Source organism: Bubalus kerabau, chromosome 10 (genome assembly GCF_029407905.1).
Source record: "Bubalus kerabau isolate K-KA32 ecotype Philippines breed swamp buffalo chromosome 10, PCC_UOA_SB_1v2, whole genome shotgun sequence".
Lineage (NCBI taxonomy): Eukaryota > Metazoa > Chordata > Mammalia > Artiodactyla > Bovidae > Bubalus > Bubalus kerabau.
The window spans coordinates 62,856,441-62,869,498 of record NC_073633.1 but is presented as its reverse complement, the minus strand read 5'-3'; the positions used below and the strand labels follow the sequence as shown (position 1 = coordinate 62,869,498).

The 13,058-nt window shown below is 38.1% G+C and overlaps 1 protein-coding gene across 6 annotated transcripts in view; it reads right to left on the bottom strand.

Moving 5' to 3' along the window:
- Positions 1-13,058, bottom strand: part of MYO5A (myosin VA) — a 206,323-nt gene that overhangs the window by 100,112 nt on the left and 93,153 nt on the right. For 5 of the 6 annotated variants that reach the window (XM_055537938.1, XM_055537941.1, XM_055537940.1 and 2 more), the window contains 4 exons: positions 10,343-10,499; positions 4,043-4,186; positions 913-994; positions 179-286 (listed from right to left, as the gene is read on the bottom strand). In XM_055537938.1, coding sequence (XP_055393913.1) covers positions 179-286; positions 913-994; positions 4,043-4,186; positions 10,343-10,499 — 491 coding nt within the window. Of the gene's footprint in view, positions 1-178; positions 287-912; positions 995-4,042; positions 4,187-8,837; positions 8,902-10,342; positions 10,500-13,058 lie in introns of all 6 variants that reach the window. The other variant, XM_055537943.1, reaches the window with a different exon arrangement.

Genomic DNA, 13,058 nt, shown 5'->3' with positions numbered 1-13,058 from the left:
TATGCCCATTTGATGCCCAAATGTTTTTTATGAAGAATGTTAAATCTGAAAAAAAAAAAAAGTTAAATCTCCCCCAAATTTTCACCACTTAATATGAAGCTAAGCCAATATTCCAAATCAAAGGTTGCCTGAGTCAGAAAGCTATTGCTTCCAAGAATTCAAGGATAAGATTACATACCTAGCAAAGTGCAGGCCTGCCTGGTATGTGCCATCTCCTTGGCATCATCTACTCCTTCAATCACAGGACTGCCACCTTGATTCGTGTAATGAAAGTTATTTGCATCTCCTGCAATTAAGGAAAAATTTTTAAAAGATTTGCAGTCTATGAAAAGGCCTTGACTTCTACCCTTATGTCCACTCTGCTTTAGAGGCAGTGAAAGCACAATTAATTGTATAGAGTCTGGAGTCTGACTGTCTGTATTTTTAGTTACATTTTAATACAAGACTCAAATTAAATAATGGAGCAAAATGTTTGTAGAGTTTAAGTGAATAGTCCTTTCCTAAAGGTTTTATTTCAATCTACATGCTAGGATAATTTCTTCAAACACTTTCCTCCTTTCTTCATCAGAGACTTCATATGGTTCTACCACATAAACTCCTTTATATTTTCTTTCCTTTTAAACAAGGCAAATTTCATACATACACAAAAGTAGAGAAACTAGTATAATGAGCCCTTGTGTACTCATCGCACTCATCTTAAACAAGTATCAACTCAAGACTAATCTTGTTCCATTTATACAGCCACTTACCCCTTATCCATCCCATGGGTTATCTTGAGGCCAACTGTAGACCTCTTATTTCATCCATAAATATTTCAGTACAAGATAATCTCCTTTTTAAGAAGTAAAGTTATGAACTTGGAAATAAACAGAAGATAATACCAGCACAATAAATCTAATGTCTTATTCATACCTAATCGCAGCACTTTAAATTCAGGTAAGTTTGCTGAGGCACAAAGTTGATAGAAGATATGATAGTTTCTCTCCTCTTCTGCCTTTGAAATAAGAAGAGTTATCAATTACAGAATTTTAATGTAAAACTCAGAAAAGTTTTATGTTTAATATCTATGATTATTGAAACGTGATTTATTAACTATGTGCATCTGTTTGAGTGTATCTGCTGGTCAAATTCAACACAATATATGTGATAGTAATGCTTTTTAAACTAGTAAACAGCTTGCTATATGGCACTGTCATAAGAGATCTGTGACTTTTGGGGAAAGTAAAATCTCTGTTGGCCCAATACTCATATTTTCTCACAGTACCTCTTAGATTCATGGTCTTCCTAACACTCTGGGGAAAAAAAGTCCCATCTTTCCCATATCTTAGACTGGACCATCTACTGTAGTTGTTTGTAAGAAATCCACAAATGCACTACATCATCCATATCAATTTAGATTATATATTTAAAAATCAATAAAAATATATTTCAAATAGAAGGTAAATTGTGTACAATTCTAAGACCATTTCTTAGTATTTTCTGACTGCCTTCTTCCACATATATACTTTCAAAATACAATGTAATAATACTGCTCATACAAAACTTAATTCTTATATTCTATCATCATATTCCTGAATTCTGCAGTGTATTCAGTTGACAGAAAGTGAAAGTAAAAGTCACTCAGTTGTGTCTGCTCTTTGCAAACCCATGGATTATATAGTACATTGAATTCTCCAGGCCAGAATACTGGAGTGGGTAGCCTTTCTCTTCTCCAAGGGATCTTCCCAACCCAGGGGTTGAATCCAGGTCTCCAGCACTGCAGGCAGATTCTCTACCAGCTGAACTCAGTTGACAGAAGAATACAGCAAGTAAGGCCAAGGTCGGGTTTCATGCATAATGGGGGCTGGTGTCTGGTAAAGAAAACTTATTACATGGACAGAAGACCCTAAACAAAAAAACAATATACCAATGACTATAAGCACGAATAGGCAATATGAGGGCTTCCCTCATAGTTCAGTTGGTAAAGAATCTGCCTGCAACGCAGGAGACCTCGGTTCAATTCCTGGGTCAGGAAGATCCGCTGGAAAAGGATAGGCTACCCACTCCAGTATTCTTGGGCTTCCCTGTGGCTCAGCTGGTAAAGAATCTGCCCATAATGTGGGAGACCTAGGTTCGATCCCTGGGTTGGGAAGATCTCCTGGAGAAGGGAAAGGCTACCCATTCCAGTATCCTGGCCTGGAGAATTCCATGAACTTGTATAGTCCATGGGGTCGCAAAGAGTTGGACACGACTGAGCCACGTTCACTTTTCAGGCAATATTTTAGGGGGTTCAGTACACAGACAACTAGAAAAGCTGGAGAATCTACAGAAATGTTTTGATAATCTTTGTACATGAAGGAATATCAAATATGTACTCTCTGACTCACTTTGATATAACCAAACATCCTCAATATTATATAGGCTTGAGGGTTGAGGAAGAGCTAGAATTGCTTCACAGTTTCTAGGCAAGAAGGGTTTGGTCACCATACCAATTTTCCCTTTCATCGTCTACCTATCAATCAAATCTGTACTATTTAGACTCAGTCTTCTCTTAGATCATATATTTCCCCCATTGTTTCTTCTGCCTATTAAGTATTTTTTTAACCTCTTCGAGCATACATGTGTATACAATAACACTGTTCTGCATGTATCTAGATATTAGAACAATGGAGGAGGGTAACTATTGCTTTACTATACAAATCAGGTATTACATTTCAGTTCAGTTCAGTCGCTCAGTCGTGTCCAACTCTTTGCGACCCCATGAACTGCAGCACGCCACGCCTCCCTGTCCATCACCAACTCCCAGAGTTCACTCAAACGCACGTCCATCGAGTCAGTGATGTCATCCAGCCATCTCATCTTCTGTCGTCCCCTTCTCCTTCTGCCCCCAATCCCTCCCAGAATCAGGGTCTTTTCCAATGAGTCAACTCTTCGCATGAGGTGGCCAAAGTATTGGTGTTTCAGCTTTAGCATCAGTCCTTCCAAAGAACACCCAGGACTGATCTTCTTTAAAAGGGACTGGTTGGATCTCCTTGCAGTCCAAGGGGCTCTCAAGAGTCTTCTCCAACACCACAGTTCACAGTATTACATTTAGGTAGGCACAAATCAGGCACATCCCTAAAGTCAAAGCCTGACTAGTTCTAGGCTGCCCAAACTCATGACTTTCAGTATGTTTTTCCTACACGTTCTAAACCTTAATAGACTTGTGTGATGGAAGCTATAGACTCAGGTATATGGCAGTACCAGGGCTTTTGGAATCTCCATGAGGCAGGCATCCAGTGAAGGAGCTAGAGGAACCCCATGTCACAGTTTGCAGTGGGTCACCAGGAGTCCTATACTAGGAGTTTTCCAGTGGTAAGTCCACATTCCCTGAGCATAAACATGTCTGTCAGTGTTGTAATGTATAGTGTTTCCCATTTACAAATAAAAAAGGAGTAAGAGCAGGAGTTCCCTGGGGGTGGGGAGGATTCCAGATTTTCATTGCCAAGGCCTGCGTTCAATCCCAGATTGGGGAACTGAGATCCTGGAAGCCACCCCCACTCCCGCTTTCAAAAGGACTAAGAGCATATGTGTGAATGAAAGTCTTACACCAATACGTAGACTTGAGTGTGTTCTCTGACAGTGGTTCACAACTGAGTTATGAGGATCTATTAACTCCCAACATTCTATCTAAACAATACCATATTCTGAAAGAAAAGAAGGAAGGAAAAAGGTCAAGAACATTTTTTTTGAACTGAGTTCAAGCTATAACTCATTGAAGCATAGACCAATGTCTTCCCTATCAACTGGGAAATGTGACAGACAAGACAAAACTATCAGCACCTCTTCTTAACTAATCTTTTTGTACAAGCATCTGGAGGAAACAGCAAAAATCATTAAACCTAAATCACTGTCCAGTCCCAAGACTACTAGTCTAAGGGGTATTCTCTGACAGGCATTGTTTCACATGTTTCAGTCCAGATGTAGTTTGTAGTAATACTGACATAACATGCTCAAGAGAATCTGGGAATAAAGTGAGCTCTGGAATGATACAGCAATCTGTATGTATACTGGCCTGGCTTACCTGGAACACCACTCTGGATTTCTCTAAAAGGTAAGTTCTCATATTGGCACCGATGATTCGATATCTCTTATCAAAACCAATTTCAATGTACTTCCCAAAACGGCTACTATTATCATTCCTGGTTGTTTTAGCATTTCCAATTGACTGAAAAACAAGGGGAAAAAAAAATACGGTTTTAGAAGTGCAATTCATGCCCTGACATGAACAGATTTGTTCAGGGAGAGACAGAACAGAGGTGAACACAACCCTTTAAAAGTGATTCTTTTAAAAACAGAACCAATTTTGCCTCTGCAAATCGCATGCTTTGTCACTGCACAATCACACAGGTATATACTAATAGTCAGTATCAGCCTTGTTATTTTCACACAAGTGATTTTCAGAAACAGCAGACAGGAGGCCAGCAGTTGGGAGGTCTTCACCATGGAAGAAGGCATGGAACACACTCATTCATGTCAGCAAAGGAAAAGAACGGATGGGACCAGGGGCTGCCTAGGCACAATCCATCCTAGTTCAATAACTAAGTTTTTGATTTCTTGAAATGTAGTCTGTTTCATGTAAATAAACTGGCTAAGACAAAGTAATATTTTCCTGGAAATATTGCCCTGGTGTTCAGGGTCTCTTTGTTTCAGCTGGATTGCTTATTAGTGGAGTGTTAGTAATCACCCCCTCAATTCAAAGCAATTTTCAGAAACCAGAGACAGTAAAATTTGGCTTTGAATTTGATAGTGGTATGTAACTTGCAAGACATCTGCTACAGAATGTAGAGAATGTAAATTTCTGCTAAATTTTTAATATAATCTTAAACACTTAAATGGCATATGCACTGCCTTCTGATTTAGGTGACATGCTTCTATAATTTTTACCTTCAAGGCAAAGCAAAAAGAATGCTCAAGTTAGAAAAGCAAGGGTTCACACAGTGCATATATTAAATGCTTAATTAGATAATTTCATATAATTAATATCTTTCCCTATGCAAAGCCTGTGACTACTAGGATTAGTACACTGAAACCGCAGCAGAAAGATATGAGAATGCTCTGCAGCATTAAGAAAGCAATATGAGAAAAAAAAAAAAAAGGCAATACAAACACAAGTGATGAAAACAGCAGTAGCACAGCCACAAAAGTTAACACACTAGAATCTCTGATCAATCAAAGAAAACATGTTTAGTCTCTGGAATATGACAGGTATTATCCTATTCTGTTCTGACAACGAGAACACTGCTAAATTTAAGATTAACATTAAAGATGGAAAGAATGGCTGGAAACTACTTTTCCAGCAAAACTTGACACTACAAAATACACAACAAAAAGTCTCCATATATTCCTATTATTTTATTTTGTTTAGAAAATGAAACTAATGGATCAATGCAAAGTTTTCTTTCAACACAACACACTCTGTCAAAGAGCAGATGAGGTTACATGTGGTAGCAGTGGCAGAGCAGTGAGTCACTGAGTGCTTCCGGGGCACTGTCCTCAGCACCTTCCTCAGCAACTACGCAAGCTGGGAGAGGGTGGTCCACAGCTTCTCCTCCCTCCCAACTCCTATCCCAACCTCCACATGTCACCTCCCTTGCATCTCCTCAGAGTGTGGAGTGGACCTGCCAAAATCACTACACTCTGTGAGAAGAAGCAGTGAATTGCCAGGGTTGAAACAGATCCTTTTGTCTTTAAGTATAAGGTATATCAACATATAGCAAAGAATGGTAGAGGAGTAAATGAAATATAAGTCTGAAGATGTGGGTATCACAGCAGGCCCTACCACCAACTTGCATCATTTAATCCTCTGAAGAGTATTAGTGTCCTCATGTGTTAACTGACTAGAATAGACAAGCAGTAGTTGTTCAGTGGCTCAGTTGTGTAAGACTCTTTGTGACCCCATGGATTGCAACACGGAAGACTTCCCTGCCCTTCACCATCCCCCAGAGCCTGCTCAAACTCATGTCCATTGAGTTGATGATGCCATCCAACCATATCGTCCTCTGTCATCCCCTTCTGCTCCTGCCTTCAATCTTTCCCCGGCATCAGGGTCTTTTCTAATGAGTCGGCTCTTTGCATCAGATGGCCAAAGTACTGGATATTCAGCTTCAGCATCAGTCCTTCTAATGAATATTCAGGATTGATTTCCTTTAGGATTGACTGGTTTGGTCTCCTTGCAGTCCAAGGGACTCTCAAGAGTTTTCTCCAAGACCACGGTTCAAAATCATCAATTCTTCGATGCTCAGCCTTCTTTATGATCTAACTCTCACATCTCTACATGGCTACTGGAAAAACCATAGCTTTGACTAGAAAGACATTTGTCAGCAAAGTAATGTCTCTGCTGTCTAGGTTTGTCATAGCTTTTCTTCCAAGGAACAAGTGTCTTAATTTCATGGCTGCAGACACCATCTGCAGTGATTTCAAAGCCCAAGGAGCTGCTTTGCCTTTTGCTTCTCTTTTCTCAGCTATTTGTAAAGCCTCCTCAGGCAACCATTTTGCCTTTTTGTATTTCTTTTTCTTGGGGATGGTTTTGATCACCACCTCCTGTACATTGTTATGAACCTCCGTCCATAGTTCTTCAAGTACTCTGTCTATCAGATCTAATCCCTAGAATCTATTTGTCACTTCTACTGTATAACCATAAGGGATTTGATTTAGGTCATACCTGAATGGCCTAGTGGTTTCCCATACTTTCTTCAATTTAAGTCTGAATTTAGCAATAAGGGGTTCATGACCTGAGCCACAGTTAACTCCAGGTCTTGTTTTTGCTGACTGTATAGAGCTTCTGCATCTTCAGCTGCAAAGAATATAATCAGTCTGATTTCAATATTGAACATCTGGTGATGTCTATGGATAGACTCATCTCTTGTGTTGTTGGAAGTGGGTGTTTGCTAAGACCAGTGCATTCTCTTGGCAAAACACTGTTAGCCTTTGCCCTGCTTCATTCCTTACTCCAAGGCCAAACTTGCCTGTTACTCCAAGTAACTGGAGTACAGGTAACAGAGTACTCTCTTGACTTCCTACTCTTCCATTCCAGTCCCCTATGATGAGAAGGACATCTTTTTTGGGTGTTAGTTCTAGAAGGTCTTGCAGGTCTTCATAGAACCATTCAGCTTCAGCTTCTAGAATAGATGAGCAGTAGCATCCCTTTCAAAAATAAAACTATATGATTCTAAGCCTTTAACCTGATACGGAAACAAGGTTCTGGATATAAATAGTGCCTTTTGTCCTTTCCCTCTAAGTGTTTCATCAGCCTTACAAGTACTGTATTTATAACAGCCTCCCTAATGCTCTTTTCATTTCAATCAGCAAGAAATTGTTAAAGGAAAGAAGTTTTGTGGTCTTGATTTCACTACTGATTTCAATGACATGTTGAGTGCATTATTCTTCTTTACTAAATGGAGATGGAAATCTTCAACTACAATTTATTAAAGAGGAAAAAGAACTATTAAGACCCAGTGCGCCCCCATCACTTTCCTGGTCCCTATCTTAGGATAAAAATTTCTAGGGAATAAGAAGGGCGAAAAAGCAAATGTCATAAAATTGAGCAAAAAAGAATCATTTATTTCTCTGTACATCATTTGCATTTTGCAAAAGGAGTCTATGCTGAGGATGAGGAGCTGCTGGCTTTCCAAAGGATAATGTGCAAATCCCGTAAGTCACTGGGCTACAATGTTCAAGGTGTGGGATGACTGTAATCACTGGAGACATAGACATGCCTTTCTTGACATCACAGTAAAGGGCTCTGATACAGAGACATAATCCTGAGGCAGGCTTAAATGCTACAAATTTTCTAGGCCACATATTCAATATTTTACCTATGTTTTCTTCCTGTAACTGTAAACCCTTTGTCACCATTTTTCAGCCCTATATTCCATTTTAACCTTTCAAATTGGGATGCCCGTATTTGTAATTGTTAAAAAGTAGTTATCTCTTTAACAAATTTTATTAATCCAAATTCCTGCAGAGAAACTAAACAATATTATAGAAAGAAGCAGCTAAGCATAACTGCTGTCATTAAAAATTTTAATAAATTAATTTTTTAAAATGTATAACTGCTGTCTTTATTTTTTTTTGTTCTTCCTAGAAAATGAGGTAAATTCCTTATAACTGTATTTAAAAAGTAGTATCTGAAGCCATTTCAAATTTTTAATATCACTCCTACATAATACAAATCTGTGTTGTAGGAAAAAATGTAGTTATTTTTTAGAATATAGAAGGTCATAAAATATTTCATTCAACTAGACATATTCCAGAAGCTTCATTCCAGACTTATATGTTATTATACAGTCTGAATCTAGAAGAGATGGGGTTTCCTAATGCCATCATAATCAGGACTTTGGTATCTTCTAACATTAGGGACTAAGAATGGACTAAACTACTGTTGAACACCAAGAATTTGTTGTTATGATCAAAAACAGTAAAAAGAATGGCAGAAAGTAAATCCTTGCTGTTATCTAAACCAAAACAAGAAATGGGCTATACAGACTATATTATCACAATAGTAACATGAGTAGGATCTACCATTATATCTATATAGTTTAAATTCTTTCAAAATCTTAATATTTTCTTAAGATCTTTACTGCTTTCTTTTGACATAAGCATCTGTTTTCTCCTGTCCATGCTATTTCAGAAAACATTTCCAGTTCTCTTTCCATAGCTCCCCCAGCCCAGGAGGCTCTTAACTTCCCCAACATCTCTTATTTTCTCAATCCCAAGAACAGAAGTCCTGCTGCTCTAGAAGGTAGCCCTGTGGGCAAGGGGTCACAGCATACTATAATAAAGTGTCACACACAGCACTGCACACCAGGCACAATTACCTCTGGACTGATTAGTGCAAAAACCACTTGTATCACTGGTGTACCAGCCAGTTCTAAACGCCATCTGTGTTTGGGTGACAAATAAGACTTGACAAAGGGAAATAAACAGGAATAAAGAATGCTGACTAGGATTATTGTAAAAAAAAAAAAAAAAAAAAAAAGGTTTGTTTCTGCATGTCCAAAGTCATTTCTCTCCATTTACTGAGACTTATTTTCTCCATTTAATGTAACTTTCCTAAAATCACATCAATACACAAATATAATCCTCCAGTTACAAATCCTAAAATACTCAAATTTTCACATGAAAAGGTCTGTGTTCTTTGGTCTGAGCATGTCTACTTTGTATATATAGTCTACTTTTGAAAGGATATCTTTTCAATGGGTTTGAGTCAGTTCTAGTGAGTTGGATGAACCTAGAGACTGTTATACAGAATGAAGTAAATCAGAAAGAGAAAAACAAATATATTAACACATATATAGGGAATCTGAAAAAAATGGTATTGATGAACTTATTGGCAGGAAGGAATGGAGATACAGATGGACTCCATTAGAGAATGGTCTTGGGGGAGGGAGAGAGTGAGACAAATGGAGAAAGTAGCATCAACATACATACACAATTGGGTGTAAGATGGATAGCTGGTGAGAAGTTGCTGTGTAGCACAGGAACTGTGTACATAGCAACTGTGTACACAGAGCTGTGTAGCTCTGTGATGACCTGGAAGGATGGGATGGGCAAGGAGGGGAGGGAGGCTAGGGAGGGAGAGGATGTATATATAGTTATGGCTGATTTGTGTTGCTGAATGGCAGAAACCAACACGACATTATAAAAAAAATTTAAAAAAAAGTTAAATTAACAAAAGGGGGGAAAAGGACATCTTTTAACAGATCTTCCTTTTTTCAAGAATTTATATTAGTAAATTTCTTTTTCTAATCTAAAACTGTGTGATATGCTGGACAGAAACATGCATAAAAATGTTTCCAAGATCATGATTTAAGTTTATAGTTCTACCTGTAAAAATATAAAAACTTACAGCTAAACAGGTTAGACTACATACAGAAAACAAAATGTGGGTAAAGGAAGAATAAAACTCATCATGCTTCAGCATAGTGAATCCTACGTTTTAGAAGGAGCTTAAATAAGCTCAGGATTGGGGGGGAAAGGAGTAGCTTATACTTCTAGTACAAGCAGCAATAGATACAACTCCATTAATTGAGGAAAAGAAGTGCCATTGCCAGCTACTTGGAGGCAACAATGTAGTGGTAGGTTAAAAACACAGGTTTATGGAATACAGTGGAATCCTTTATAGCTGGACTTTACTTAAAATGCCTACTTTACTGAATTTTTACTTTTCCTAGATCTCTTACTAATATCAGGAACAGTATTTTCCTACTCTTAGTGGTTGGGAGGTCCCAAACTTTCTGACATGTGATGTTTCAATCAAATTTTTCAGTGTGGTTCTTATGGAGAGGATACAGTAAGAAGGCCGTGGCTGCTGCTGTCTTACCTCCATGATGGGGTTGGAAGCCAACACCTTTTCCTCAACATTGGCTTCACTGGCAGAACCACTGACTGTTGCAAAGTATCTCATGGCATACTTAGCTGAGACTGTTTTTCCTGCCCCAGACTCTCCACTTACAATGATGGACTGATTTCGTTCATCTCTGTAAAACAAAGAAGAGTAACTGACATTACTGCCCACTTCTAAATGTGATTAACATCATTTTCTCTGTGTTCTCATCAATGAGCCAAGGTGAGTTCTTGCTGGTTCACACATGCAAAATTGTGAGAAGGAACCCAAGAACAACATTTCCTAATAAAAAGAACAACTTACCAAGTAACAATGAATAGAGAAGGAGAAGAAGATATCAAGCATTAATTTGAGAGCATTGCATCTAAGAATGAATCTGTAACAGTCTGAATTTTTTGTGTGTACATATCTCAAATATATTACTTTATTAATAAAATTATTTTTGTATATTACAGCACTGTTGTCAACCACCTTCAGAAGAGACAGGAGTTACTGCAAGTGAATTTAGAAGAAAATACTACTTAATTAAAATGACAAATAGTCTACTGGCTAACAGTCCATAAAGTAGTATCCCTCACAAATTCCAGTTCTTATTAAAGTACCCTCATTACCAGAGAACAAACAGTTCATTTGCTGGCTGATTCATTCAAATATGTTAGAACTCAAAGACTATCTACTATTACATACTTCTTTAATTCACTCATACAGTGACTCAAAACTCTAGGTGATGAACTGGCTCATAAGACTAACATTTCTTTGAGGATAAGGACCTATGTTACCATACTGTTAATATCCAGCACCTAGTCCAGAGTCTACACATCACAAATGCTTAGTAAATGTGCACTGAGTGAAAGTGAGTCTAGGAATAAGTCTGCCTTGGCTATGACTTTGGGACAGAAGCAGGAACTAAAACTTTCTGAGATGAAACTAGCAATCAGCTACAACCCATTAAATTAACTGAACAAGTTCATAAAGGTGGTATCCTTTGTGCCCTTAATTTATAGAGACAAGATGATTTCAGGGGTTTTTAGTGGAACTATCCTACACGCCACAAGATTGGGAAGTTATTTCACTACAGAAGATGACCTTTTCATCTTTTAAAAGATATTTCCTTATCCAACAAGGATTTAGCAAACACCTACTACACACCAAACATAGGTGCTAGATACAAGGGATACAAGTTTAAAAGCTATGATCTGTATCCTCCAGTGATTGATGGTCTGAGAGGAAAGACAAACTAATAATTAAAGACTATAATAAATGTAATGTATTGAGAAGAAGAGGTGATCAAGGAAGGCTCCCTAGAGATGATCCAGCAAAGTCTAGAAAGATGAGTAAGAGGAAGCAAGGGAAGAAGTTAGGAAAGAAACATTCCAGGGAAAGGAGATAACATAAGCGAAGGCTCAGATGCATGAGAAGTTAGGAAACATTAGATAATTCAATTTGGCTAGAACATGAAGTAAGGACAGATAAGGCCACAGAGGTTAATAAGAAGTGGATCACAAAGATCTTACATGAGATGTTAAAGAATTTGAAGTTTACCTAAAGGTTACAGAGTGCTACTTCAGGGTTTTAAACAGAAAATAAACAATCTAATCAGTAAAATCACTCTGGCAGCAATGTGGATATGAGTGGCAGGGGATCCAGATGAAAAGATATGAAAGTCTGAACAAAGATTGTGGTGGTCTTGACTGAGACAGGCAGGTGGGTTTAAGAGAAACCAAAGTGGTAGAATCAAAAGTACTCACAATAAGTTTCCAAAGTACAAAGATTTTTCTATGATAAAGGCTGTTTTTTCGTTGAGAAATGGGACTTACCACATTATTTTAGAAAATTTGAAAAGTACAATGGGAATATCCAACTCAGGCCTGATTAAGTAGTTCACATCACACTACCAGGGCTGGTAAACAGCCTGTTCTGACACTTTGACTCCCATACTATGGGGAAAACTAGGACCTGGGTGACACACTAAGGAATATTTAATACTTAACAGTAAAAGCTTGCATATAATTCTCATTTCTAAAAAAAATCCTTGAATCTCACAGTCATCAACTCATTCCCTTTTATTTGAATTTCTAGACTCAGATATTCTCACTGCATCTGTACAAATGATTTCAAGATAAATCACTCTTAACCAGTTCTCATTATAGGACCAATACCACCTTTCTCTTTTTCAGTCATTTAGAACATTTTAATGTTCTCAGATACATTAATCAAAGGACAGTATCACCAGTCTTTGGATTACCTTCTATAATATAATTAGACAAAGTATCTTTTCTTAATTCCTGCATGATCAGCTCTGTCACTATCCCCTGTGTGACAGCTACCTTGACAAAATTCTCCCAGCATGCCTTCCAACAATAAACAAGATGAAGAGGCTTCCGCTAGTCTGATGAAAAGGAAATATTAGTGGGAACTGTTGTCCTAAACTGTACTGCCTTTCATATACTATTTCAAGTCTTTATGATAAAAAGTTGGGGCTTCCCAGGTGGCTCAGTGGTAAAGAATCCACCTGCCAATGCATGAGATACAGGTTTGATCCCTGAGTCAGGAAGATTCCCCTGGAGAAAGAAATGGCACCCCCACTGCAGGAAAAATCCTATGGACAAAGAAGCCTGGTGGGCTACAGTTCATGGGGTTGCAAAGACATGACTGAGCAACTGAGTAAGCAGGCATGCGTGATAAAATGTTA